This window comes from Poromitra crassiceps, assembly GCF_964638095.1.
Source record: "Poromitra crassiceps genome assembly, chromosome: 26".
Classification (NCBI taxonomy): domain Eukaryota; kingdom Metazoa; phylum Chordata; class Actinopteri; order Beryciformes; family Melamphaidae; genus Poromitra; species Poromitra crassiceps.
Genome location: NC_139640.1, coordinates 3,185,057 through 3,212,365, shown reverse-complemented (window position 1 = coordinate 3,212,365; position 27,309 = coordinate 3,185,057). Strand labels below are relative to the sequence as shown.

Genomic DNA, 27,309 nt, shown 5'->3' with positions numbered 1-27,309 from the left:
TGGTGCTAATTAGAAATCAGGGTGCTTATTAGAAATCAGTACAACTGATCAATACCACAGATTTAGGTCACTTTTTAATATGAAAAACTGAGAGAGAGACAGATGATTCCTCTCATTGACAAAAGATTGGGTCATTTATTTGAAAGCTGTAGACCAGTGTACACATCTCCATATATTTGAAAGTATAAGATATATTCCATTCTATTGAAAAACATCCAAATTGGTAGCTACAAATACAACATTAAACTGAATCTGAATCTGAATATTCAAACTACCAAGTAAAACTGGTTATCATTGCTGTCGATGGAAACCTTAAAACATTTATTTTTCAGAAAATGGAACAAAAAAAATTATCTGGTCAAATGGATCCAATTACCAGTATGTAATTATTTAGTCATAAGCTCTTGTTAATACTTTGTGGGTTCACTATTTATAAAACCCACAGACAGACCTTACCACTTTCACTGATTTGACTCCAGTCTATACATCTCCATCATCATCCATCATCATACTGTCACTACTGTTGCTGGTTTCTTTGTCAACTTCTGGACAAGAACCATGCCATCCACTATATACTGCCATGCATTGACAAGGCAAAGTTGATCCACCTTCTAAAAAAGCTGTCAAAAAAAGAAACAGCAGATCAGGATGAATCACAAGCTACAGCTGAAGCTCCAACTGACTCCGAAACTCTGGGCTCCAATCAAGATGATAATCCTAGACACAAAATTGCACTAGTGGATGGCATGGTTCTTGTCCAGAAGTTGACAAAGAAACCAGCAACAGTAGTGACAGTAAGACACCTAAGTGAATGGTTCTACGGCAGACTGATGTCTCTAACCAGAAATTATGATGAGGTGGTTCTGGTATTTGATACCTACAAGGCAGATTCTTTGAAGCACGTCACAAGGGAGAAGAGAAGACAAGGAAAGGATCCAATCCAATACCAAATCAGAGATGGCACAAACATCAAGAACGTTCCAATGAGTCGATTACTTTCTCATGAACAAACAAAGGCTGATCTGACAGAGTATCTGGCATCAAAGACCATTGAGTACAACAAAGACTCCCCCACGCTTGTCATTGCTTCTGCTGCAGGACACACAAAGAGTAACAGTCAATTGCACTTTGAAAGCAATAACCATGAAGAAGCAGACACTTTGTTGATCCATCATGCAGTTCTGGCTTCACGTCGCAACCCCTCTGATACACAGCTCATGCTCTTCTCTCCAGACACAGATGTGCTCCTGCTGGTTGTTGCAAACTATGAAATCCTGCTGAAAAATACTTGTGTTTCAATGGCATCTGGGATTTTGGAAGTGGCACCAATATGGAAAGCTCTGGGTGCAGATCGAGCCAAAGCTTTCCCGGCATTTCATGCCTTTACAGGAGCAGACAACACTGGAAGATTTTCGAGGATAGGCAAATCTACCTGGTGGAACAGCTACCTCAAAGCTGGTGATGTCCTCGATGCTCTGAAGATGCTTTCTCAAACCAGTGAAGTGACAGAGGATCTGCTCTCTACATTAGCTAGGTTTGTATGCATGGTATACTTACCGAAGGGGATCAAAATTGAAAACATCCCTGAGCTGTGATGGCATCTTTTCTGCAAACACATGGCAGAAGGGGACAAACTTCCACCCACACTTGGTGCTCTCAAGCAGCATGTCCTAAGAGCCCATATCCAGGCCAGAGTGTGGAGTCAGGCACACATTGCTCAGCAGGAGTTCCTTGACCCACTAAACAATGGCTACTACAAGGATGAGGATGGCCAGCTTAAGCCAGTTACAACTGAGTCCCTCCCAGCACCAGAGGGAATCATTGAGATGGTCAGATGTCATTGTAAAGCAGACTGCTCTTCACATAGGTGTTCATGCAGATCAGCTACCCTGCACAGAGCTTTGTCAGTGTAGTGCTGACTGCCAGAATGACCAAGACTGTCAAGATATTACATTTGCTAGTGACAGCGATGACGATAGTGAGGATGATGGAGATGTATAGACTGGAGTCAAATCAGTGCCTTCGTATTAGCCTCTTCTCAAGTTGCACTAGTAGGCAAAAGTCTTATTTTGTTTATTATGTTGATGTTTGAAGAAAAGTTAAGCTGAATAGTTATGAGAAATTGTTGTTACAGTTAAAAGGTTCTGCTTATTTGTATTCAGTGTTCGTGCTGGTTGGCAGCATACCAGCTTAGAGGTGCATTATCACCACCAACTGCAGCCGCTTTGATACGTTTTTTGGGGGAATATCGAACCGGTTTCAAAATGTTCAAACCGACCCATGCCTAGGCCCTATATTGTGTGAATTTGTGAGTTTTGAAGTTTATAAGGCAGCTCAGCTGTAAGCCAATCCATTCTGATTGCACTGCTTGTGTTTTTATTAGCCTTTTCTCAAGTTGCACTATAGGCAGAAGTCTTATTTCATTTATTATTTTGATGTTTAGAAGAAAAGTTGAGCTGAATAGTTATGAGAAATAAATACAGGGTGTGTTTGTTACACAGGTGTCCTGCTTCTTTTTATTCAGTATCATTGCTGGTTGACAATACCAGCTTAGAGGTGTATTATCGCTATCAGGTGGACTGAAGTTGCACTACAGACAGTTATGGGCCACACTCGGGAGCCCTGCTTAAAAAAAAAAAAAAAAAAAAAAATTAATTACAAAAAAAATCGGTATACCGGTTCGATCCGGTTTAGACGGCAATATCGAACCGGTTTTAAAATTTTCAAACCGACCCAGCCCTAGTCATAGGTAATTAATGGATGCATGGTTTTAATTAAAGGCACACAGTGTCATTAAACCCACTGCTTCCACCATTTGTGGAGTAATTATTTATCTTATTTTTCAGCACATAACTTGTTTACAATTATTATGAGTAGTAGTAGTAGAACAAAAACAAAAAACATAATATGACATCATTGCAGGATTTTGTACTCATATTTCACTTACTTGGTGAAACACAAGCTGACTATAGCCACTAAACAACTATGATGTTGCCCTCTTCTGGTCAGTGCACTGAATTAAAAAGCAAATGGCATTCAACATGACAGGTTTACCTGCTGGGACAGACTGGGACTGTTGGGGGATGATTTTAACTTTGTTTATCCTATCCTGCGCTTTTTTTCCTTCATCATATCTAAATATTGCTGGCATCCTACCCAGCATCCACTCAGTCTGTTAGGGATGTGTGAACTTGTCTCTCCTCTGCTGGACATTGTATTGGATTTCTGCACTGCAGGGATACCCTGAGGTTTTCTATGTCTTAGGTAATTTCCCACATCAGACAGGCACTTGTCACATTATGGGAATTTATTGTCATATCATTGTCAATTTTTTTTTTTAACAAAAAGTATTATTAAAGAGTATAATTTGTGCAAATTTAACAGAGCTAACTGATAGGTGACTAGATAGGTCCGCGATGCAACTCAATGGGAGAAGTAAAGAAACTACCGTAAAACTTCAAATAAACGCAGTTCCAAATAGACGCCGGATCTGAAAACTATTTTTGGTAAATAAACGCTCTGGCGTTTATTTGGGCAACGACACAGTCTGCCCTGCTGCCAACCCTCAATAATAATAATACGGGGGGGGGGGGGGTTCTTTTCACTATAACTCCATCCACAAGTAACACAATGGCAGAATGTATGACTATTTGGGTCATGGGTTTTATACACTTTCTGTAATAAAACATCTAAAAGCTAAAATCTTAGGGGAGTTTATGGGTCCTTGATAACTGCAAGAATAAGGAGTCATAGCTTTCACCAGAATTCAGTCTCTTTCATGGGAAGAGCAGATGGTCCTGATATGTCTACCTGTATGTACTCATTGTACTGTGTGGAGTACGTCCAGGCAGACAGGGAGTGGGGGTGAAGGTCACACACCTGATGTGAGATGCTCCTGGCTGGTGCTTCTCCGGCGTGATCTGCTAAATCCTCAAAACGCTGCATCGCTCAGACGGAAGATCTCAGCATCAGTCCTGTCCTCAAACCAAGATTATCAAAAATCGGCCAATGCCCCCCCACCACATATATTAACTAATTAATGCAATTAAAAAAAATAGATACCACCACAAGGGCACAATTTTAACATTTTAATTTTAACTTTTTTTAAAGACAACAGTATTCATTATAATACAATTTTGAAATGGAGCACGTCTACAAGTTTGGTCTTACAAGACCAAACAAAAAAATGGACAGTCCCGGTTCCTCTTCCTCTGCAGATTAAACAAGCCTCTCTCCGCTCAAACTCGGATGGGTCTCTGCAGTAAGTGCTGACCTGAGATCAACATTTGACCTGGCTCAAATGGCTGAGCTGACCACGGAGCAGCAGCCATGAGCGGCTCCCAGGTGAAGACGCTCCCGCCTGTAAACAAGAACCACCGAGGACAGCCAGGAGAGGATCCCATCGGCTGCCCAGTGAGAGGAGGGGCGGGAGGCCAGTCCCCCACCACTCGAGGCTGAAAATACACAGGATGGGACTCAAGATTTGCTTTGATTCCTTGGCTGAGTTTCAAAGAACTAAAATCTTCCATTTAACACATTTTTGTGTCCAAAAAACCTTGAAACTATGGTGCACAATTTCAGTAACTAATACACTGCCATTTTACTTCCCAGGGATTAAGAAAATTTGCCGATCAATAGTTGAAATTATGATATACGATGCAAAAAGTGATATAAATTATACTCCCAAAATCATTCACTTGTAACCGTGATCCACCGACACCTATAAATGTGAAGCCTAACTAGATAAATAATCGCTACAATAAATAATGCTATAATTGTGCAGCCCTACTTAAAAAAAAACCAAGCTCTGCTTTGTTCAGAGAAACATGACAAGAATCACCATTCACTGAGGCATAAAGAGATTAAATATTTGCTCATGTCCTAATACAAAAAACATAGTTCATTAAAAACTTTTTTTACATACAATTCAACAATTTGTACATATATATATAAAAAAAAAAACAGTTTAAGTGCTGATAAAACTGATGACTACCTGCAGCAGTGGATGGTAGACATCCACTACTGCAGGTAGTCACTGGCCAGAACCTGCCAAACTCACTCAACCTGCTGGCCAGAACCTGCCAAACTCACTCAACCTGCTGGCCAGAACCTGCCAAACTCACTCAACCTGCTGGCCAGAACCTGCCAAACTCACTCAACCTGCTGGCCAGAACCTGCCAAACTCACTCAACCTACCAAACTAATTATCCACCCTATATGGAAGGAAATTATCCACCCCTAGATCCTGCGGGCCAACCAACCATTCTGAAGTGGTAAAGCAGGAAGTAAAGCAGGTTTAACCAATACCATTAATGGTGTTTCCATTACATTGAGGCGTTCCAGTGCCAGGGCCCTCATTTAATGTTATTGTTTACACCTGCTTTACCACCTCAAGACGGTTGCTGTGAAAAGGGCCTATACGGCCTGGCGTCCATGCTGCTGAGTGAACAGGGTTCACCCTGGGTCCTTACCTCCTGCAGGGCTCTCAGAGCTAAGACCCGCCATCGGAGATGCTGATTGGTGGTGACACGCTGGCACACCTCCCCCACCTGAAGTCAAGACCAAACACTAGTTTAATCAACAGCTGGAGTTTGACATTGTAAAGTGAGGCTGCACTCAAAGTACGATAATAATATATGTAGAAATATTTCTGTTTTGGGGAGATGATTGAGTATGCAGGAGAGATGTACGAAGAACAACATTTAAATGAAACAGATCTATTTTTTGCACATTCACCCATCATGTATTCGCAACAGGGACTAGATTTAATTATTTTCTACGACTCATTCAGCCATGTGAAGGTACATCCATTTGAATGTGGCTTTTTGCCATCACTATTTTCTTTTACCTTCAGTTAAGTGCTGCAAAGAAATGCTGCCGTGAGTGAGAGAAGAATGAAATACACCGCCCAGAGAGTAGGGATGTTCATTTTGAAAATTTTCCAAAATCGATAATCCGTGAAAATTAACGATCAATTATCGATCATATTAATACTTAGAAAATTTTCAATCTTTTTTTTTTTTTTTACAAAATGAATGCCTACATAGCCTATGGCAGAAAATACGAAAGACAACGTGTTCTCCTCAAATAACTCTTTATTTCAATGTGTCTCCTCTCCAACACTGCTGTCCCCGGCGCATGCCGGTGTGAATTCCCCATGTTTAAAACAGTTTTGTTGGCACAAAGGCCCGTGCCCAGCCAGAAAACTAGAGACTATATGAAGCTCCACCTCACGTTAGTCGGCTGTGCAATGGAGTGGGGCGAGGAGGAACGAATTCCACCCAAACCTAGTCCAAATTTTTATTTTATTTTATTAACAAAATCGATCCAAATGCCACAGGATCGATTCCAATCCTTAACGATCAATTATCGATTTTCGATAATTGATGAACATCCCTAGCCCAGAGTCTCTTGTGATTAGTTTGCTCGCTCTACTTGAAAGTGCATTACGCAAAACATCGTCACATTGTGCACGACGCTCAAAGCGGCAAATCTGACAGGAATTTCAGTCGGACTTGAGGGGTGAATTGCCAGATCAACTTCTCCAAATTATCGCCTCCGGCTTCCATTCACACATGACCCTGACCTGGACGTTTTCCAAGAAGATTTATGGGCCTGGCGGTTCGGGGGAACCGACTCAGCCAGACGGGCCCGGGCTGACAATTTATGCTAATTGGTCGGGTCGCCGGGCTTCAACTTACTCAGAGAACTCTAGTGTGAACACAGGGAGACACACAGAAAACACATGTGTTTACACATGGATCTTCGCTCAACATCTGATGTGTCCGACTCACCAGGCGAGCGAAGGGCGCCTTGCTGAACACCAGGTCAGTGCTCTTGTGGCATTTGCGGATCTTCCTCGGGGCTTTGGTTCCTGGACGACACCTCTTCTTCCGAGGAGACTGAGCAGGGCCAAGTGCTGCACAGACACAAACGCAGACAACAGATTTATTTTGGAACCTTGATTCATCCGAGTAGAGCCGAGGCTTAAGATTTGCTGACTATAGGTTGAAAGCTCAATATGGAAAAGCTTATTATACAGCATGATGACCCCGTGTGTGATGATAAAACCTTATTATACTGCATGATGTGTGACGATCAAGATTTGAATTAAAATCACTGAATGTTCAAGCCTCATGGGTGGGTGACTGATAGAGAATTAATCCACAAAGAATGCTACAAGAATACAGTGTTTCCCATACATAAAGGAATTTGTGGCGGGCCGCCACAATAATATTTGGACCGCCACAATAAGATGTTGACCAAAAAAATTTTTTTTTTTTTTTTTTTTTTTTTTTTTTTTTTTTTACAGTGCACCTGAACGCAACATGCAAGATATCCGCTGAATAAGTGTCCAATAAATGTTCATGTCATTCTGGCCAATACTTCTGTTATAGCATTCTGCTCGCTACCCAGGCACTTATGTATGTACTTAACTCAACTAACTTAAACTAACTAACTATCCGGTGTGCACAACACTGTCAGCCTAAACTCCGGCTGACACCCCAAAAACCTACAATCCGCTACAGAAAATGTATATTGTTTGTTTATTAACCGGCCCCTCGCCTTCTATCATTTCACGAAAGTGGCAAAGCAAGTTGAGTATCCCTGACCTATAGGGAGAAATTTAGTTTGTCATTGTAAACCCACAGCACAGTAATGATGACATGTTCTTCATAGATCTAGCCTTTTAATTTTGCTCTTAAAGGAACACTCCGCCCATTTTCAACCCGCTTTGTATCATTAGAACATCAGTAGTATATCAGAAAACTGTAAACGGTTTTGAAGTCTGTCATTTAATTTGACAGTTATTGAGTGCTAAAGTGTGGACCAGTGACATCACTGGTCCACACTAACTCAAATTAATAACTCATTAACTCAAATCAACTCTCAATAACTGTCAAACTATGCATCATTCATCTAGTTTGACAGTTATTGAGAGTTGATTTGAGTTAATGGGTTATTAATTTGAGTTAGTGTGGACCAGTGATGTCACTGGTCCACACTTTAACACTCAATAACTGTCAAATTAAATGACAGACTTCAAAACCGTTTACAGTTTTCAGATATACTACTGATGTTCTAATGCATACATGGGCAAATTCCGGCCCGCGGGCCGGATGCGGCCCGCGGGCGCCACCTGTGTGGCCCGCAATGGAATTGCAAAAAAAAAAAAAAAAAATTTTTTTACACAGTGCACCTGAACGCAACATGCAAGATACCCGCTAAATAAATGTCCAAATGTTCATGTCATTCTGGCCAATACTCCACTTCTGTTATAGCATTTCAGTCTGGAATATGGAATATCTTTCAATAATCTTTATGACTAAAAGGCTACATTGAATTAGAAATTTAAATAATTAACTCATTGATTTTGGATTTATTTAGCTTCAAGACTGCATTTTTGTTCGTGTGACCCTCAACACAGGCTTTGATTATCCCGGGCCACTTACTGATACTTATGCTTAAATTAACCCACTCATATTCTGATTTATTTCAAGAAAAACATTTTGGCTAGTGGAAATTCTAATTGGCTGGTAACTTTAAAATCTAGCAGCCATATTGGCAGGTGGTCAAAAAACTTAATTTCAAGCCCTGAGAGCAGGTGGTGACATAGGAGTGAGTGAGAAAAGGATGAAATATTGGTGGTTAAGACTGAATAATTATATCACAACTGTTAATTTAAAATGAGTTATTCCTCTAAACGTGGCTTCAAATGCACCAAATCTCAGCAAAACCTGGTAGTGAATACATTTTTTGTGGCCCTCTCTATCATCAAAGTTACCCATCCATGGGTTACGGCATGACAATATTTGTTCGGCCCCCGGCAACAATCTGGGTTTCTCATGTGGCCCCCCATGAAAAATAATTGCCCACCCCTGTTCTAATGATACAAAGCTGGTTGAAAATGGGCGGAGTGTTCCTTTAAGCTTTTTCAAAGTACACCAAATTCATGCATTTTACATTAAAATGTTTAAAAAAATCTCGTGTGGGGGCATGCCCCCGCACCCCCCTAGGGGGTCTGCGGTCCCCCACCACAAATTCTCAAAATCCTGTGGGAAACACTGGAATATGATATGTAATGTGTTGCTTCGTGTAATTTAACTCCCCCATCCCATCCTTCATGTTAATTGTGTTAACAATGAGTTACTTTCAAGCACGGGAAGGCCAATATCCTCCTAAAATAACTGGATCAGCAAATAGCGCCTCCTAATCTGCTATCGTCACTTGTTTCCAAATTTAAATTATTGCTCTTGTGTGGTTCTGATCAATTATGCTGTTTCATATGTATCACTTGTTGCTTTTTTTTTTTTACTTATATTTTATGTCCTGTGGAGCCTCCTGGCCTAAGAATGTCACACGAGTGTGTACTTGTGTAACCCGAGTGACAATAAACATCTTGAATGTGAAGTTTCTGAAATAGAGGGCCAGATGAGGTACGCAACTCAGATCGAGACACGAACAAAGCATTTTGAGATATTTTGTGGAGACTAGTAGAAAAAGTGCTTGCCCATACTAGATTACAATATGAAAGATATGGATAGATTAAACTATAATAATGTGCAAGAAGACTGCTAGTGGTGACAAGATGACTAATTCTCCTTATTATACCAATAGATTTTTTTTTTTTACTAACCCAGTCAATTTGTTCTCATTTCAAAGGTTTGTATTGCCATCTTTGTAATATGGCTGCATTATTGTACAGCACAAGTATTAACTGAGTGCTGTGATGGACTGGCAACCTGTCTGCCCAATGCATGGGCTCCTGTTCTGCCCAGCCATGACCCTGCTAGCACAGGCTCCTGCCCCCCCTCGCCCCTGAGTAGGAAAAAGCATTTATGGAAAATGAATGAAACATGAATTGGCATGCTGGCAATACTGAAAATAAAGTCAACTGTAGTTGTTGAACATAATCAGAGCTTTACATGTGATGCCAAAAGCCAAAAATAACTTTGTTCCTGAAATCACTGCTAATAATAAGCTCACGCAATCTACATTACATTGCTACTGCCATGAATGAAGTTTCCCCTCTCTCATATTCCTGACTTGCTTGTTTTCACCCCCACCCCCTCACCTGAGGGGCCGCTCGTATTCGGGAAGCAATCTTGAGCACCACTTTGTCGTCTCGGAGCACCTGAAGGCCCTGGGGTTGGCTCCGGGGTCGGGCGGCGTTTAGGGGCTGAGCCTTTCCGCCGGTTAGCATGGGAACGCATCACCTCCAACAGTAGGGCTGTTTTAGGTCTGGTCCGGTGTCAGATGAAGAGAATGCAAGCGGAAACAGATAACAGTACAATAATATAGTTTTTATTAAGGCACTAATTAATTAAAACACCCCAACAAAAGTCCCCACCCAGAGGTCAACTCTCAGTAAGCCCAGCGGCCCCCCTTCCTCCCAATAGCCAGTACTGCCCGTGAGTTAAGATGACACAGCCTATCAGAACACTGCACACAGTACAAAGCACGGCAACCCACTGCACATTATAGAACAGTATAAAAAGGTAGGGCCATCAACAAGGAGCACAGCAAACCACTGCACACAATAAAACAGTATCAAAAAGAGTATGGCAATCAACAAGGAGCACAGCAAACCACTGCACATTATAGAACAGTATAAAAAGGTAGGGCCATCAACAAGGAGCACAGCAAACCACTGCACACAATTTAAGCAGGACCACTCCAAACTATGGGCTGGCTCTAACCCACGTTCACTAATACTGGGAGGCAGAGAGCCCCTCTAGTTACCAGCGTTGCCTCTAAATGAGCTCCTGCTGGAATGACATGAGCAGTAGAAACAAATAAGCAAATAAACAAATAAACAATTAACCAAACCAACAAATAAACAAAGCAAACAAACAAAACAACATTTGAACATTAAAGTCTTGAGTGAATTAAAACTTAGCTCGCCCTGGGTTGACAAGACCCCCCCGTGGGGATCGAACATGGGACTGTCCAGTGGAGAAGCTCGCTGCTGTAGCCGTGTAGAAACGGGACGGCTTGTGGTGGAATGGCGTGCGGAGGCGTACCAGCTATAGCGCTGCCGGTGTGAGTGGCCCTAGTTCCCAGTCCCTTTCTATCGAAGGAGAGTCTGGCCTCTCCTCCCTATCAGGGGACTGAAACACTTGCCTGTCTGCTGTCTTCACTGCCGGTGTTCTGTCGATTTTTGCTACCCGTCGAGAACTGCTACTTTGTGATTCTGCGCGTGCGCAAAGCCGATTTTCCAAGTTTCATCGCCACGCCCATAATTTCTTGAAACCCTTCAGTCCACGCTGTTGTTAACGGTGAATAACATCCTCAACATAATATTGATTAAAAATTGATAAATTGAGGGGTCTAAGTAGGCTGACATTCATCCTACAGTGGCAGTGAGTTGATTAGTAGTCAACATGAATGCATTAAGTGACGGGAGCATTATTTGATAGGATGTTACTGGACTATCAAATTATGCTACCCCTGAAATATTGATTTAAAATTGATAAAATGGGATGTTGAGTATTTGATCCATCAAAATACACTACCCATGACATAAATTTCATTACACTTTTTGAACATTATACAAGAAAGAGAAGAAAACACTTACTTTACGGCTTTAGACCCTATCGGTTTATGCGGCGGTAGCATTTTTCGACAAAGCAGCAAAAATCGACGTTAATGTTCCAGCCTCAGTGACTGACACGGGCAGTTCAGTTCAGTCTCACGCAACAGGACGCCCGCATACTGTCTGTCTTTATTGTCTCGGCATTTTCTCCCCCCCCACCTAACACAGGTGAGAGTCATCAGCGCAATCAGTTCTCCCGGTACGTGAGGGCTCCTCCCCGCTAATGTCTGCACCGAGAGAGAGTCCCTCCCCCGCATTTCATCACAATACTGTATGTCCACCTTTTGAGGTTTTCACCTTATTCATTGTTATATCTACTAGTCGAATATCGTATAATCGCACAAAGAAATAGTTTAGGACAAGATAATCAAACATATTGTAAGGGGTCCTTGGCTGAAAAACATTTGAGAACCTCTGGCTTAAATAATCAAACATCAAAGCTTAATATTGTCATATCACAGCAGTCATATAGCCTAATAATCTATATAATTATATTTGATGATTTTTATTTTTATTTTTATTATTATTATTATTATTATTATTATTATTATTATTATTACCTTTATTATTATTATTATTATTATTATTATTATTATTATTATTATTATTATTATTATTATTATTATTATTATTATTATTATTATTATTATTATTGTGACAGACTGTTCTGTATGTTATTGTGTACTCTTATTGTGAAGTCCGGAAGAGGAAGTGGACAGTTGGTTCACTCTCTGTATCTCTCTCGCCCCTGACCAAGTAAATGAGTGGCTGCAGCTCCCAACAACAAGCGGTCTCTGACTCATTTCTTCACCATAAACAATATATAAAGAACCCAAAACGCTCGGTTACATTTGTAATATCGAGTGGACGTTTACATTGAGGCCATCGGCCATTGTTGATGACGTTTCACTGTGCGACACTCAGTTACTCCATGTCAGAAATAAAGATGGACGCACGTCATATACCAGTCAAACTTATGTCTGTTTATTTAGACAATTATATGTCAATAGAACAGTAAACATTACATTATTATTATTATATTGATATTATTAATTTAGTAACGTTACTTAGTAACGTTAGTAAATGCCCAACAATGATGGTCATTGACGCATGCATTTAGACGAGAAGGAACATGGACCACGTAGGCTACGTGACAGACCACAGGCACACATGATGGACCACACATCAAGACAAGTGGTCGTGTACACTGACTGACGATGCCTGACGACAAGGAACACGGACGGACCACGTAGCCTACGTGACTGACCACACAACCAGCTGACCGACCACACACTGATGGTCCGGACCATGGTCAGAGCGTCTGTACGCTGACTGATGCATTAAGAGGAGAAGGAACACTGACGGACCACGTAGCCTACGTGACAGACCACCTGACCGACCACACACTGGTTGTCCGGACCATGGTCAGAGCGTCTGTACGCTGACTGATGCATTGTGACGAGAAGGAACACTGACGGACCACGTGACAGACCACACTGACCAGCTGACTGACCACACACTGGTGGTCCGGACCATGGTCAGAGCGTCTGTACGCTGACTGCAATGCATTAAGAGGAGAATTAACACTGACAGACCACGTAGCCTACGTGACAGACCACCTGACCGACCACACACTGGTGGTCCGGACCATGGTCAGAGCGTCTGTACGTTGACTGATGCATTGTGACGAGAAGGAACGCTGACCGACCACGTGACAGACCACACTGACCACCTGACTGACCACACACTGATGGTCCGGACCATGGTCAGAGCGTCTGTACGCTGACTGATGCATTGTGACGAGAAGGAACGCTGACCGACCAGTGACCACGTGACAGACCACACTGACCACACACTGGTGGTCCGGACCATGGTCAGAGCGTCTGTACGCTGACTGATGCATTGTGACGAGAAGGAACGCTGACGGACCACGTGACAGACCACACTGACCACCTGACTGACCACACACTGATGGTCCGGACCATGGTCAGAGCGTCTGTACGCTGACTGCGATGCATTAAGAGGAGAAGGAACACTGACAGACCACGTGACAGACCACACTAGTGGTCTGTGGTACAGTGACGGACCACACCAACTGGTCCGGACCATTCGCTTTAGCACCCCCTAGTGGTACTGACCAATGGTCTGTACAGACCACTAAAAAATGATACAACCCCTGCTGACAATTGGCATCCCTGATTTCAGCCCATTTCCCATGTCTGACAATGTAGCCTAATTTTGGTTGCTGTACGCCAGCCAACCAGCCAACCAGCCGAGCAACGAGCAACGAGCAACGAGCAACGCGAACACTTTTGGCCCATCTGCGTTTCCGTAGTTTTCCCACATTTCAGACGTCACACACAGCTGCACAACTTGTTCTGTTTCATTGTTTTTAAACAGCTTTTCTTTATTTTTTGCAAGTACCGAGGATCTTTCCAACTAGCAGGTTGGTTATTTTATATCACGGAGGCATGGATGTGCCGACTGTCATTATCTGAAGTAATGCGTATGTTTTGCTCTCGTGTTGTTGTTAAACTGCTAACCTAGCATGCTAGCAGAAGTAGAGCAGGGAGAGCATTCCTGTCTGCTCTGTTTTGTCCGTCTCCTTTCCTGTCGGTGCTAATGTTGAAAAACAGAAATAATATCCATGTTGAAACCACGATAGCTAATAAGAAGTCATATTGTGGGTCGGTCTCCAGTGTTTGTGTCCATGCTATATGTTGTTATAATGGAATAGTGCCTATTATTAAACTATCTCTCTCTCTCTCTCTCTCTCTCTCGCTCTCTCTCTGCCTCTCTCTCTCTCCCGCGCTCTCTCTCGCTCTCTCTTTCTCTCTCTCTCCCTTTCTCTCTCCTCTCTCCCTCTCTCTCTCCCTCTCTCTCCTCTCTCTCCCTTTCTCTCTCTCTGTCTCTCTCTCTCCTCTCTCTCTCTCTCTCCTCTCTCTCTCTCTCTCCTCTCTCTCCCTCCCTCTCTCTCTCCTCTCTCTCTCTCTCTCCTCTCTCTCTCTCTCTCTCGCTCTCTCTCTCTCTCTCTCTCTCTCTCTATGCACTGGCATGACTTCAACAAGTAGCTGATGTTACTTATATCACAGGCTCAATAAACCTGAGAGCTAAATTAAGACGCTGTTTTTGCATAGCTCAATGGGAAGAAGAACGTGGGTCTGCTAACTAAGGTTAGAGATGCAGTTCCTTCTGCAGCCACACTTTGTGTGCACTGACTGTGAGGACACCGAGGAGCTCTGGAAGTGCCCAACTATCAACTAATGGCATGTGTGTGTGTCATATTTTATTATGACAGTCTTATTAGACCTTATATATATATAAGCCTTTCTGCCAGTGTGCATGTTGCTGTATTTATGTTAAGCTACTTGACTGCGGTTGTCATCAACAGAATTGGACTGAAAAGGAATCCTTGGAGTCTGGAGAGCCCCAGAGGGATGAGCCCCAGAGGGATGAGCATGAGGGAGGGATGAGCCCCAGAGGGATGAGCATGCTGCTCCGCTGCAGGAGGTGTCGCAAAAGCTTTATGGACTCCACATGTTTGTATCCGGTGGGTGACCATTTTTAGGCAAAATTCAGCAGCATGTTCTGATGTTTTGAGCAACTTTGGTCTAAACGTCATGGCTAGGACCACAGACACACACGCACACACGCACACACACACACACACACACACACACACACACACACACACACACACACACACACACACACACACACACACACACACACACACACACACACGCCCACAGATATCCACTTACACATAGACACACTCAAACACAAGTGAACAACTCCTGTTTCTTTGCTCTCTTTTTCTTATACCAACATATATACATTATGTACAGTATTCTTATACATTATTACTAGAAATTGACCTCGCCCGCAACCTCACCTGCTCAACTGCCGTGCACTTCGTGCAGGCTCAGTCGAGCGGTTGTGTGCCATCCGTGCGCATCGCTGCTCAGTTATATTACCGGTAGTAAGATTATATATTTTTTTTTAGTTCAGTAAATTCATGATGTTCCCAAAGTCAAAAAGTAATCATGTTAAATTGTGATTGTGATCTCAATATTGATCAAAATAATCTTGATTATCATTTTGACCCTACTCATGCAGATGCAGCCCTAACTTAAAACACAACTTATTTTACGTTACTTCCTTCTCAGTCTGCCTCCATGCGAGACGCAAGTCAAACCCTTTTCTCTCTGTGACAACTTGGTGTGTGCGAAGTACTCTGTATTGAGCTTCTACATGTGTGTAGAGAATTAGTGCCGTAGAGACCAGGGCCCAGTTGCACAAAGCACCTTAGGTTAAGATTTTGCTTAGCGTCAGAGTTAAGGTGTCCATAAAATAGAATCGGCTGCACAAAACACCCTTAAATCTTGTGCTTATGTTTTCCTTAAAATGTTTAACCTTATGGAGAAGATTTAAGGGTGTTTTGTGCAGCCGATTCTATTTTATGGACACAATAAACTCTGACTCTAAGGGAAATCTTAACCTAAGGTGCTTTGTGCAACTGGGCCCAGGCTTCATATGGTCAACATCTTAGTTAGCAATGAATAAACAGTCTCTGTGCAATCCCACAACTGCCGTGGCTTTGAGTGAGTCATGACGTTAGCTGGCTATCCAGGAGGCTAACAGAAGCTACACAACACCACCAAACCTGTTACAATGTCTGTGTAGAACAAGACAGAGATTTGCTGCTGGCGTCAGCAGCATTGGGAAACTGGCTCTGGCAGGGATTATTTGCCCTGGCTGTGTTTTTCTTGTATGTTGAAGCAGATTGCTGACATGGATGATATATCAGGGACTCCAGATGGAAAGTAGCTTATGGCTAAATCTGTTGCAAAGCATCTCTTCCCCTATGGGGTTTAATGTTTCTTGTATATGTCCCTGCCAAATAAACTAATAAAATAAATAAATGTTTTCTTTTATGTTGAAGCAGATTGCTGACACAGATGAGAGCACAGCTGCTCTCTGCAATATTTGGCACGTCAATGTTGACACACTGCCGGAGTGGATACTGACCTCAGTCAATCAGGTGTGTGTGTGTGTGTGTGTGTGTGTGTGTGTGTGTGTGTGTGTGAGTGTGTGTTTTACTTTACTTTTAATCTCTTTTGACTTCCTTTTTATTTTATTAGTTCTTATTTTCATTGTAGTGTACAGACAATAGTTATTTTGTTTTATCTAAGGTTTTAGTTTTTCAACTCTTGTACCTGTATGGAGTGTGTCGCTAAAGAAACCTGACAGAGAATTTTGCTTGGATGGCCATCGTTGATCTAGGGCTGTGTTCAGTATTAGATTATTCTCTCCCCTTCACTTCCTTTATGTACATATTTTAGAGATTAGTACTTTTTATTTGAATGTAAATCAAATCAAATTGAATTTAGTTGTTTATTTTTATTTTACATTGGTAAAGTAGGCTGTGTTTTCATGCCTGTCTTTTTTCTTTATTAACTAACAATCTTGCTTATAATACTAATAATAATATAATAATGTAGGGTTTATGTAAATATTGGATTCATAAACATTTAGTTTGCGTGCAAATAATGAAATCATGCTTTTTCAGTGAATATTGCTTTTTCGCTGCACTCCTCATACATCACCGTCGTGGTACTATTTGCATTGCACATCCTGCACCCATTACTATTTGTTAATTCACTGTGGATCTGAAACAGACCAATGAAATGTCTTGTACATATTTGTTTATACAAACCAATCAAAGTTGTTGTCATTTGTTCTGTTGGTTTCTTTCTAGGCCCAGTGGACTGTAGGGAAACTGAACTGCCAGAACTGCGGTGCTCGTTTGGGCGGCTTCAACTTCATTAACCACGGCAGGTGTCCCTGCGGCCAGGACATCACCGTCCACCTCAGCAGAAGCCGCGTGGATCATGACCGTGTGAAATGCTCCGTTCACATGGTCCAGGCCCAGAGGACGAGGCCTGAGACGGGACAGGGGACGAGGCCTGAGACGGGACAGGGGGGTGTGCGGAGTGGGACAGAAGGCTCCCAGAATGAAGAGGAAAGTCCTGGACTCAACAGGGACACACCTGATGGTTTGCAGGTGAACTGTGCTGCTACGTCCCACATGGAGCCTGAGACACACACAGGCCCCGCCCAGGCAGAGGCCTCCCATCAGCTGACTAACAGTGAAGCCACGCAGCCGTTTCATCTCAAGCCTCTGTACAGCGTCTCTCATCCCAAAAGGTACAGTTTAGGAGATGATGCCGCCAGTAGTAGTCTTTGCCCAGCAAGCCCTATGGACGAGTCACGTGTGGAGGTGATGAGGACAGGGACCGATGAGTCTGAACACCTTGCCACTGATGTTGGACCTCCATCCAACAGCCTCGCCTGCCATTCATCTGTTTCTAGAGAGAGGCAGTCGATGCTGGATCAGCAGCAGCCTCCTACTGTGGAGGGCCTTGTGTCTTCCAGAGCAGCACCACCTGACCACCAGGAGGTTCCTGACTCGCTCATGTTCCTCAGAGGGAGAGCCATCTCTGACAGCATTGCAGAGCAGGAGGAGGAAATGATGGTATGAGGCTCCTCCTTACAGTGAATTAGAAACAAATAATACCTTTCAAAAGTGGTTTATTCAGCCATGATTTGATCTGAGTGAGATGGTCTTCATCTGGCATGTGACAAAATCTAAATCAAAACAGAGACGCACATCCAAAACATAGGTGCTGTATCAAAGAAAATACAGAGTGAATTCTGAGCTTGAATTGTATTCCTGCATTTGTTTTAGTTATTTATTTAGCACATCAAAAAGGAAAACAAACAATCAAAATACAGAAAGCAGTGGATAGTGCTGAGAGAGAAGGGAAGCTTTCATGATTTTCACTTTGCAACAGGTGTGTTTGGTCACGTGACTTCCTGCTAGGGTTTATGGGTATTTAGGATGGCAACTTGACGAGTCTCTATAGTAAGTTTGAGGAAGAGCTACTTGCTCAAACATCACTACTTTATTACATTTGCATTTTTGTTTGCAGATCTTCTGTTGTAGTTCAATTCATCTGGTATATATCTCAGACTTGATGAAGCAGTTCGGCCTACCTAAATCATGATTACCATTTGCATAAGCCACCTCGCGAGCATTAGGCCTTGGCCACACTGATCTGTCAGAAAATGGACAGAATTATTGAACGGACAGATGTCTGTCCGAAAGCGCCGGGGCTGCTCTGCGGCCGGCGAGCCTGCCTGCACAGCCTGCGTGCAGCTCCTTGGAAATGTGACTCGATGCAAATGACATGAACAGCGCGAGTATAATATAATGTAGATCATGTGCAGATAACTGGAGAGAAGTACATGCACTACATTCTCCCCTTGGACTAACTTCTAGTCACTGAAATCCTAGTGAAATCACACAATTCTACTCATTTTGCTGGGGAATCCCTTATAGCCTCCTTCACCGCCTCGGCCGCCATCTTCTTTGAAAAGTTGAAACAAATCTCGGAACGCCTCCTCTCGAGACCTCGACTCTGATTGGCTAAACGGACAGTGACTATCCGACCATCCGATACGTCCATCCAGAAAAAGTTCATCCCTCTTCAACTTTCTGTCCATCAAAACGTATGCAAATTTTCTGGATACGTACGCTTCTGAGTGCTCCACGGACAGTCGGACAGCTGACATTGAAAATGAATGGAAGTGAACAGAGAAATGAACGCACACGGACAGACACCACGGATCAGTGTGGCCAAGGCATTACTGTAATCTAGCTCGCAGTCGTCTTTTCCTTTTCGTCCTTTCACCTTTTGTATCGGTGATCTGGTTCAGGATGAATGACGTGCCTAACCTCCTCGCTCGCCCTGCCTAACCTCCTCGCTCGCCCTGCCTAACCTCCTCGCTCGCCCTGCCTAACCTCCTCGCTCGCCCTGCCTAACCTCCACACTCGCCCTGCCTAACCTCCTCGCTCCCCCTGCCTAACCTCCTCGCTCGCCCTGCCTAACCTCCTCGCTCGCCCTGCCTAACCTCCACACTCGCCCTGCCTAACCTCCTCGCTCGCCCTGCCTAACCTCCACACTCGCCCTGCCTAACCTCCTCGCTCCCCCTGCCTAACCTCCTCGCTCGCCCTGCCTAACCTCCTCGCTCGCCCTGCCTAACCTCCTCGCTCGCCCTGCCTAACCTCCTCGCTCGCCCTGCCTAACCTCCTCGCTCGCCCTGCCTAACCTCCTCGCTCGCCCTGCCTAACCTCCACACTCGCCCTGCCTAACCTCCTCGCTCCCCCTGCCTAACCTCCTCGCTCGCCCTGCCTAACCTCCTCGCTCGCCCTGCCTAACCTCCACACTCGCCCTGCCTAACCTCCTCGCTCGCCCTGGCTAACCTCCTCGCTCGCCCTGCCTAACCTCCACACTCGCCCTGCCTAACCTCCTCGCTCGCCCTGCCTAACCTCCTCGCTCGCCCTGCCTAACCTCCACACTCGCCCTGCCTAACCTCCTCGCTCGCCCTGCCTAACCTCCTCGCTCGCCCTGCCTAACCTCCACACTCGCCCTGCCTAACCTCCTCGCTCCCCCTGCCTAACCTCCTCGCTCGCCCTGCCTAACCTCCTCGCTCGCCCTGCCTAACCTCCACACTCGCCCTGCCTAACCTCCTCGCTCCCCCTGCCTAACCTCCTCGCTCGCCCTGCCTAACCTCCACACTCGCCCTGCCTAACCTCCTCGCTCGCCCTGCCTAACCTCCTCGCTCGCCCTGCCTAACCTCCACACTCGCCCTGCCTAACCTCCTCGCTCCCCCTGCCTAACCTCCTCGCTCGCCCTGCCTAACCTCCTCGCTCGCCCTGCCTAACCTCCACACTCGCCCTGCCTAACCTCCTCGCTCGCCCTGCCTAACCTCCTCGCTCGCCCCCTGCCTAACCTCCTCGCTCGCCCTGCCTAACCTCCACACTCGCCCTGCCTAACCTCCTCGCTCCCCCTGCCTAACCTCCTCGCTCGCCCTGCCTAACCTCCTCGCTCGCCCTGCCTAACCTCCACACTCGCCCTGCCTAACCTCCTCGCTCGCCCTGCCTAACCTCCTCGCTCGCCCTGCCTAACCTCCACACTCGCCCTGCCTAACCTCCTCGCTCCCCCTGCCTAACCTCCTCGCTCGCCCTGCCTAACCTCCTCGCTCGCCCTGCCTAACCTCCACACTCGCCCTGCCTAACCTCCTCGCTCCCCCTGCCTAACGTCCTCGCTCGCCCTGCCTAACCTCCTCGCTCGCCCTGCCTAACCTCCACACTCGCCCTGCCTAACCTCCTCGCTCGCCCTGCCTAACCTCCTCGCTCGCCCTGCCTAACCTCCTCGCTCGCCCTGCCTAACCTCCTCGCTCCCCCTGCCTAACCTCCTCGCTCCCCCTGCCTAACCTCCTCGCTCGCCCTGCCTAACCTCCTCGCTCGCCCTGCCTAACCTCCTCGCTCCCCCTGCCTAACCTCCACACTCGCCCTGCCTAACCTCCACACTCGCCCTGCCTAACCTCCTCGCTCGCCCTGTCTAACCTCCTCGCTCCCCCTGCCTAACCTCCACACTCGCCCTGCCTAACCTCCTCGCTCGCCCTGTCTAACCTCCTCGCTCGCCCTGCCTAACCTCCACACTCGCCCTGCCTAACCTCCTCGCTCCCCCTGCCTAACCTCCTCGCTCCCCCTGCCTAACCTCCTCGCTCGCCCTGCCTAACCTCCTCGCTTGCCCTGCCTAACCTCCTCGCTCGCCCTGCCTAACCTCCTCGCTCCCCCTGCCTAACCTCCTCGCTCCCCCTGCCTAACCTCCTCGCTCGCCCTGCCTAACCTCCTCGCTCCCCCTGCCTAACCTCCTCACTCGCCCTGCCTAACCTCCTCGCTCGCCCTGCCTAACCTCCTCGCTCCCCCTCACACCACCAGGCCACCACCACCTCTCCGGCCTCAAACAGACGGAGCAGGAGGGAGAAGAACCGTCTGAAGAGTCACAGGAGGAAACAGAGGAGGCGAGAGCGCTGGATCCACACTCAGCTGGAGCAGCAACAGGTGAGAGAACTAGCATCACGTCTATGAGTTACTGCACACAGGTGGGGTTAGGGTTAGCATAGGCACTAACACTGGCAATGTCAGGGTCAAATACCAAATTGCTATCACCAAATACAAGACCACATGCTTCTAAGCAGGCCTGAAAAGCCGGGAAAAATCTGGAAAATCATTTTAAGACCCTTTAGGCAAGGCAAGGCAAACATTATTTACCGTATAATTAGTACATTTCATACAAAAAAAAACAAAAAAACATCATTTGTCAGGTAAATTACATTATCAACTCATAAAATGACATTAAAAAGATAAAGAAAAAAACGTATAAAGAGAAGAAAGAAAGCCAGTTTCTATTGACTCCTTTTGTATCTGTGAATCTCCCCTGCCTGATTCAATGCAGGGTTGCTGACCTGTAGCTCAGTGCTTCCCAGCCATTTCATTGGCTTATCTTGGTAAAAAAAAAAAGTATTAAAGGGGAGTCATTCAAATAATTTCCATTCAATAATCAGATGTGTTAGAGATGCCTATAAAAGTGTAATATGTAATAATTTAGAACAAATTTAGGAGAATCATCGACACTGCTGTAGCTGACCCCCTGCACTCTGACCTCCCACAAAACAAATAGTGTCGTCATTCAATCACAGCAAATACAGTGACATTATAGAATAGATGAAGAGAAGAGCGCTGCGTGGACTTAAAAATATGAGAGCCAGGTGCACGTGGATGCGTTAACTTAAAGTAATTGATAGAAAAATAAAGTTTGTCTCCCGCAAGAAAAAACCTTTGGTGGAGAGTGGAAGCGAGCAAACCTTAAAAAAATCCCACAGCAACACTGGTCTTTTTAGTAGAAAATGTTAAAAAGCCTTTATTTTAAACATGGCTATAGATTAAAAAACACCAACATGTTTCTGCTCACACAGGAGCCTTCATCAGGGAGTAAGAGGACATGTGAATCTAAGACAGCCCTTATGTAGACAATCAGCAAGATGACATCATTGGATGGCCATCCAATCAGAATTCCACAATTATGCAAATAGGGAAAGAGAAAATGCAGTCATCTTGGTGCTTAAAGGTACAACAACCAAATGCAGGCCAAGAACCATATAGAAAAGACCACATGAAAGTTTAAATAGGAATTGCAACAACATTTACAGCTGGCATCGACTTATACCAGAAATAACTAAAGCATCAGCACACATCATGCAGAGAAGAACCCATGAAAACACTGATGTGACAATGTTTGCGTGCGTGTGCGTGCGTGTGTGTGTGTGTGTGTGTGTGTGCGTGTGTGTGTGTGTGCGCGTGTGTGTGTGTGTGCGTGCGTGTGCGTGCACAGGCTCTGGGTGTGAGTGGCTCATTGACAGACAGTGAGGAGGACAACAGAGAGGGGTACACCTGTGCTGTGTGTCTGGACGTGTACTACAGCCCGTACAGCTGTCAGCCCTGTGGCCATGTGTTCTGCGAGCCGTGCCTCCGCACCTTGGCTACGAACCAGCATAGCAACACCCCCTGCCCCCTCTGCCGCACCCTCATCTCACACACACTCTTCCAGAAAGGTGAGCTTCTGACTGACACTCCAACTGTCACACCTGTCACACCTGTCAGTGTCACACCTGTCACACCTGACTTTGCACCACACTCGCACGGCATGCAAATTCAATGCAGGCCACCCGCTGCCTCACTGTCATTGATCAAGCTGCAGTAATTAGGAAAAGAGGGCATATCCAACAATCTAATTCAAATTTGGTCTTTAAAGTTATAATCTCAAAGATTTTCACGTCAATAAATGTGAAGTCACTATCTATCACAGACTGAGTTAACACAATGCTGCTGATTGAGCCTATGGCCCATTGATGGAAGCCTTTGCATTTTCAGTATTGTGTCTGTGGTGACACCCCAGAGAGGGTAGGCGGAGCTAACGCAGTAGACTCTTCAACTGCCGTGTAGGTTCCCGACAACTGTTGCGTGAAGTAGGATAACAAGTGACTTTTCTCCAGTCTCTGCTAGGCTAGCATTGCGAGTGGTTACTATGGCCGAACAAACTGACTATGCACATTATGCAACACTGTTTGGATCTCACCTGCAATTACCGCTCATCGCCATAGGTGTCGCCAAAGAGAACGAAACGGAAATCTTCGAGGTTGTCTGAAACCTACACGGTAGTTGAAGAGCGACACACAGTTCATGCAGTAAATGCTGCTCAATCTGAGATAGATAGTGACTTAACAGACATTTATTTACATGAAAATCTTTGAGATTATAACTTTAAGTAAGCAGCAATTTATCCTTTACTGTAACTATTGTTTACATTCCCTTTCAGAGCTCAACCACACAGCAAAGACCTTCTTCCCTAAGGTCTACCACACCCGCAAGCAGAACTTCCAGAAAGCCACTTGTGCAAAATGGCCTCTTCCCAACTGTCGCAAACGCTTTCGCATCTTCTGGGGTGAGATGTGTTTCTTGTGTCATGGTCTAAATCAGGGGTGCCCAAATTCTTTCCCATGAAGGGCCAAAACTCAATCTGGGTGGAGGGTGGAGGGTGGAGGGTGGAGGGTGGAGGGCCGAGGGCCAAAAACAAACGTTGTGGAATTACATTATTTAAAAAAACATCTGCATTTGTGGGGAGCTTAAACATTTAATCAGTAAACACCCCGTTAAAAACAGTTGTATTTTCCACCTTTGTAATCAAGAGAGAAATTTGACTTAATTCACAACTTGAAAAATCCTCAAGGTACTTTGAAAATCAGCTTTATTGTCCATCTTTTGTAAACAATTTGCCATGACAATTTGACAAAAACATGCAATATCCTGGTTGCTAATAACCTCCCACGTGCTATGTCCTACCGGTGAAGCTTCCCCTGTCAGGTGAAAAGAAGCGGCTGGCTAACTGCCCATGTCTCGGAGGAAGCATGGAGCCAGTTTCAGCTCTCCCCAGATCAGCAGAGGGTGGAGTAGCAACCAGGATAAATAATAAAAAAAAATGTTTTTTTTTCCCCCTCCCAAATCCGTGGCGGGCCAAACTTGGTCACCACTGGTCTAAATCTTCTGGGGTGATCTGATACTCACCACCCTTTCCTCTATCATTCAAGCCAGCATTCAAGATAAGCACTCATCTCATCCTAGTTCATACATGGGCAACATACGGCCCGCGGGTATGTTACAGTGCACTTGAACGCAACATGCAACATACCCGCTGAATAAGTGTCAAAATGTTCATGTCATTCTGGGCAATACTCTTCTGTTATAGCATTTCAGTCTGGAATATGGAATATTTATGACTAAAAGGCTAAAAGTAATCTCATGTGTAAGAAATGACTGTTCTACATTGAAGTAGAAATTTAAATAATTAACTTGTTGGTTTTGGATTTATTTAGCTTCAAGAGTGCATTTTTGTTCTTGTGTGACCCTCAACACAGGCTTTGAGAATCCCGGGCCACTTACTGATACTTATGCTTAAATTAACCCACTCATATTCTGGTTTATTTCAAGAAAAACATTTTGGCTAGTGGAAATTCTAATTGGCTGGTAACTTTAAAATCTAGCAGCCATATTGGCAGGTGGTGAAAAAAGTTAATTTCAAGCCCTGCAGGGAGAGCAGGTGGTGACATAGGAGTGAGTGAGGAAAAGGATCAAATATTGGTGGTTAAGACTGAATAATGACAACACAATTGTTAATTTAAAATGAGTTATTCCTCTAAACCTGGCTTCAAATGCCCCAAATTTTTCGCGCTGGCGCCGTTCAGCCCTCAGCAAAATCTGGTAGCAAAGAAATTTTTTTGTGGCCCTCTCTATCATCAAAGTTGCCCATCCATGGGTTACGGCATGACAATATTTGTTCGGCCCCCGGCAACAATCTGGGTTTCAAATAGTTGCCCACCCCTGTCCTAGTTTGATGATAGGAAAGTGACATCAGATCTTGTTTATTGGTTAAAAAATGATCTACCAAGGCCCCCATGCTAAAAATACATTAATGCATGGACCCTCCACATGACAATACATTTCAATAGATTTCAGGCTGTTTTATGGTTATTAGGGTTCCTACATTATTACCGTATTGGTCTGAATATAGGACGACCCTGTTTCAGGACTCATTTTTTGAAAAATGACTTTTTGAAGGCCAAACCTTGTTTTTTATAAAGAATATAAACAATTTCATTTGAAAATTGAAATTGAATAAGAAGGTTTAACAAAAACAACAACAAAAACATTAGCAGAGTAGAAACAGTGTAAAAAGTGTGTTGTTGCAGTGTGTAGCTGGCCATCCTAACCTTGTGCCTTCCTGTTGAACATCAGGATACCAGAGGCAGGCAGCGACAGCAGGGAGAGGCTGGCACCTGGCCCCTGCAGGCTTCACCCTGGATGCTCTGGACATGGCTGACATGCGCGGCTGGCTCTTTGACATCGACCTGGTCATCATCTACATCCACTCTGTCAACTGGATCCTTGCTCTGCTCCTCCTCTGTTTCCTCGTCTACTTCTTCTTCTGTTGAGACCGCTGTGTTCAACAGCTAAAGACGCTGCAATGCTGCTTTGTTTGGTCTGCTTCTTCTTAAGGAGAGTGGGCCTTTTTTGATCAGTTTAGAGAGAGAACACAGTACATAGAAGTCAAACATGTACACAGTAAACACATGTACACATGTAAACAGAGAACACAGTACATAGAAGTCAAACATGTACACAGTAAACACATGTACACATGTAAACAGAGAACACAGTAGGGCCTACATAGAAGTCAAACATGTACACAGTAAACACATGTACACATGTAAACTGAGAACACAGTACATAGAAGTCAAACATGTACACAGTAAACACATGTACACATGTAAACTGAGAACACAGTACATAGAAGTCAAACATGTACACAGTAAACACATGTACACATGTAACCAGAGTACACAGTACATAGAAGTCAAACATGTACACAGTAAACACATGTACACATGTAAACAGAGAACATAGTACATAGAAGTCAAACATGTACACAGTAAACACATGTACACATGTAAACTGAGAACACAGTACATAGAAGTCAAACATGTACACAGTAAACACATGTACACATGTAAACAGACTACACAGTACATAGAAGTCAAACATGTACACAGTAAACACATGTACACATGTAACCAGAGTACACAGTACATAGAAGTCAAACATGTACACAGTAAACACATGTACACATGTAAACAGAGAACACAGTACATAGAAGTCAAACATGTACACAGTAAACACATGTACACATGTAAACTGAGAACACAGTACATAGAAGTCAAACATGTACACAGTAAACACATGTACACATGTAAACAGACTACACAGTACATAGAAGTCAAACATGTACACAGTAAACACATGTACACATGTAACCAGAGTACACAGTACATAGAAGTCAAACATGTACACAGTAAACACATGTACACATGTAAACTGAGAACACAGTACATAGAAGTCAAACATGTACACAGTAAACACATGTACACATGTAAACAGAGTACACAGTACATAGAAGTCAAACTTGTGATGATGAAGTTAAAATATTGTAAAGAACCAGAGTAGAGCCAAGACATGGGGGTTTGGAGGGGGCATGGTGGCTCAGTGGTAAGCGATGTCGCCTCACAGCTAGAAGGTCCTGGGTTCGATTCCCACCTGGGACGCTGTGACCGCTGAAGGAGTGCGTGCCCGTCCGCATGTCCTCGAGTGCCCACCGCCCGGGTGGGGTCGTCAAAAGGGCCTTTCTGTG

General features: G+C 44.4%; 2 protein-coding genes across 2 annotated transcripts; one reads left to right on the top strand and one right to left on the bottom strand.

The window, feature by feature from the left end:
- Nucleotides 1-3,714: 3,714 nt before the first annotated feature.
- Nucleotides 3,715-10,234, bottom strand: LOC310798893 (histone H3-like centromeric protein A; the record flags this gene model as incomplete). The annotated part of the gene is made up of 5 exons (XM_083661454.1): nt 10,076-10,234; nt 6,795-6,919; nt 5,472-5,549; nt 4,274-4,454; nt 3,715-3,731 (listed from the first exon to the last, which is right to left on the bottom strand). Exons 1-5 carry the CDS (start codon nt 10,212-10,214, stop codon nt 3,715-3,717), a joined length of 540 nt encoding a protein of 179 aa, XP_083517580.1. The 5' UTR covers nt 10,215-10,234.
- Nucleotides 10,235-13,917: 3,683 nt separating this feature from the next.
- LOC310798892 (E3 ubiquitin-protein ligase RNF180-like) lies at nt 13,918-26,268 on the top strand. The gene is made up of 8 exons (XM_083661453.1): nt 13,918-14,042; nt 14,988-15,146; nt 16,545-16,640; nt 17,358-18,134; nt 21,450-21,572; nt 22,903-23,122; nt 23,887-24,012; nt 25,860-26,268. The coding sequence occupies exons 2-8, from the start codon at nt 15,066-15,068 to the stop codon at nt 26,054-26,056; spliced, it is 1,620 nt and encodes a 539-aa protein (XP_083517579.1). The 5' UTR covers nt 13,918-14,042; nt 14,988-15,065; the 3' UTR covers nt 26,057-26,268.
- The last annotated feature ends 1,041 nt before the right edge of the window (nt 26,269-27,309 follow it).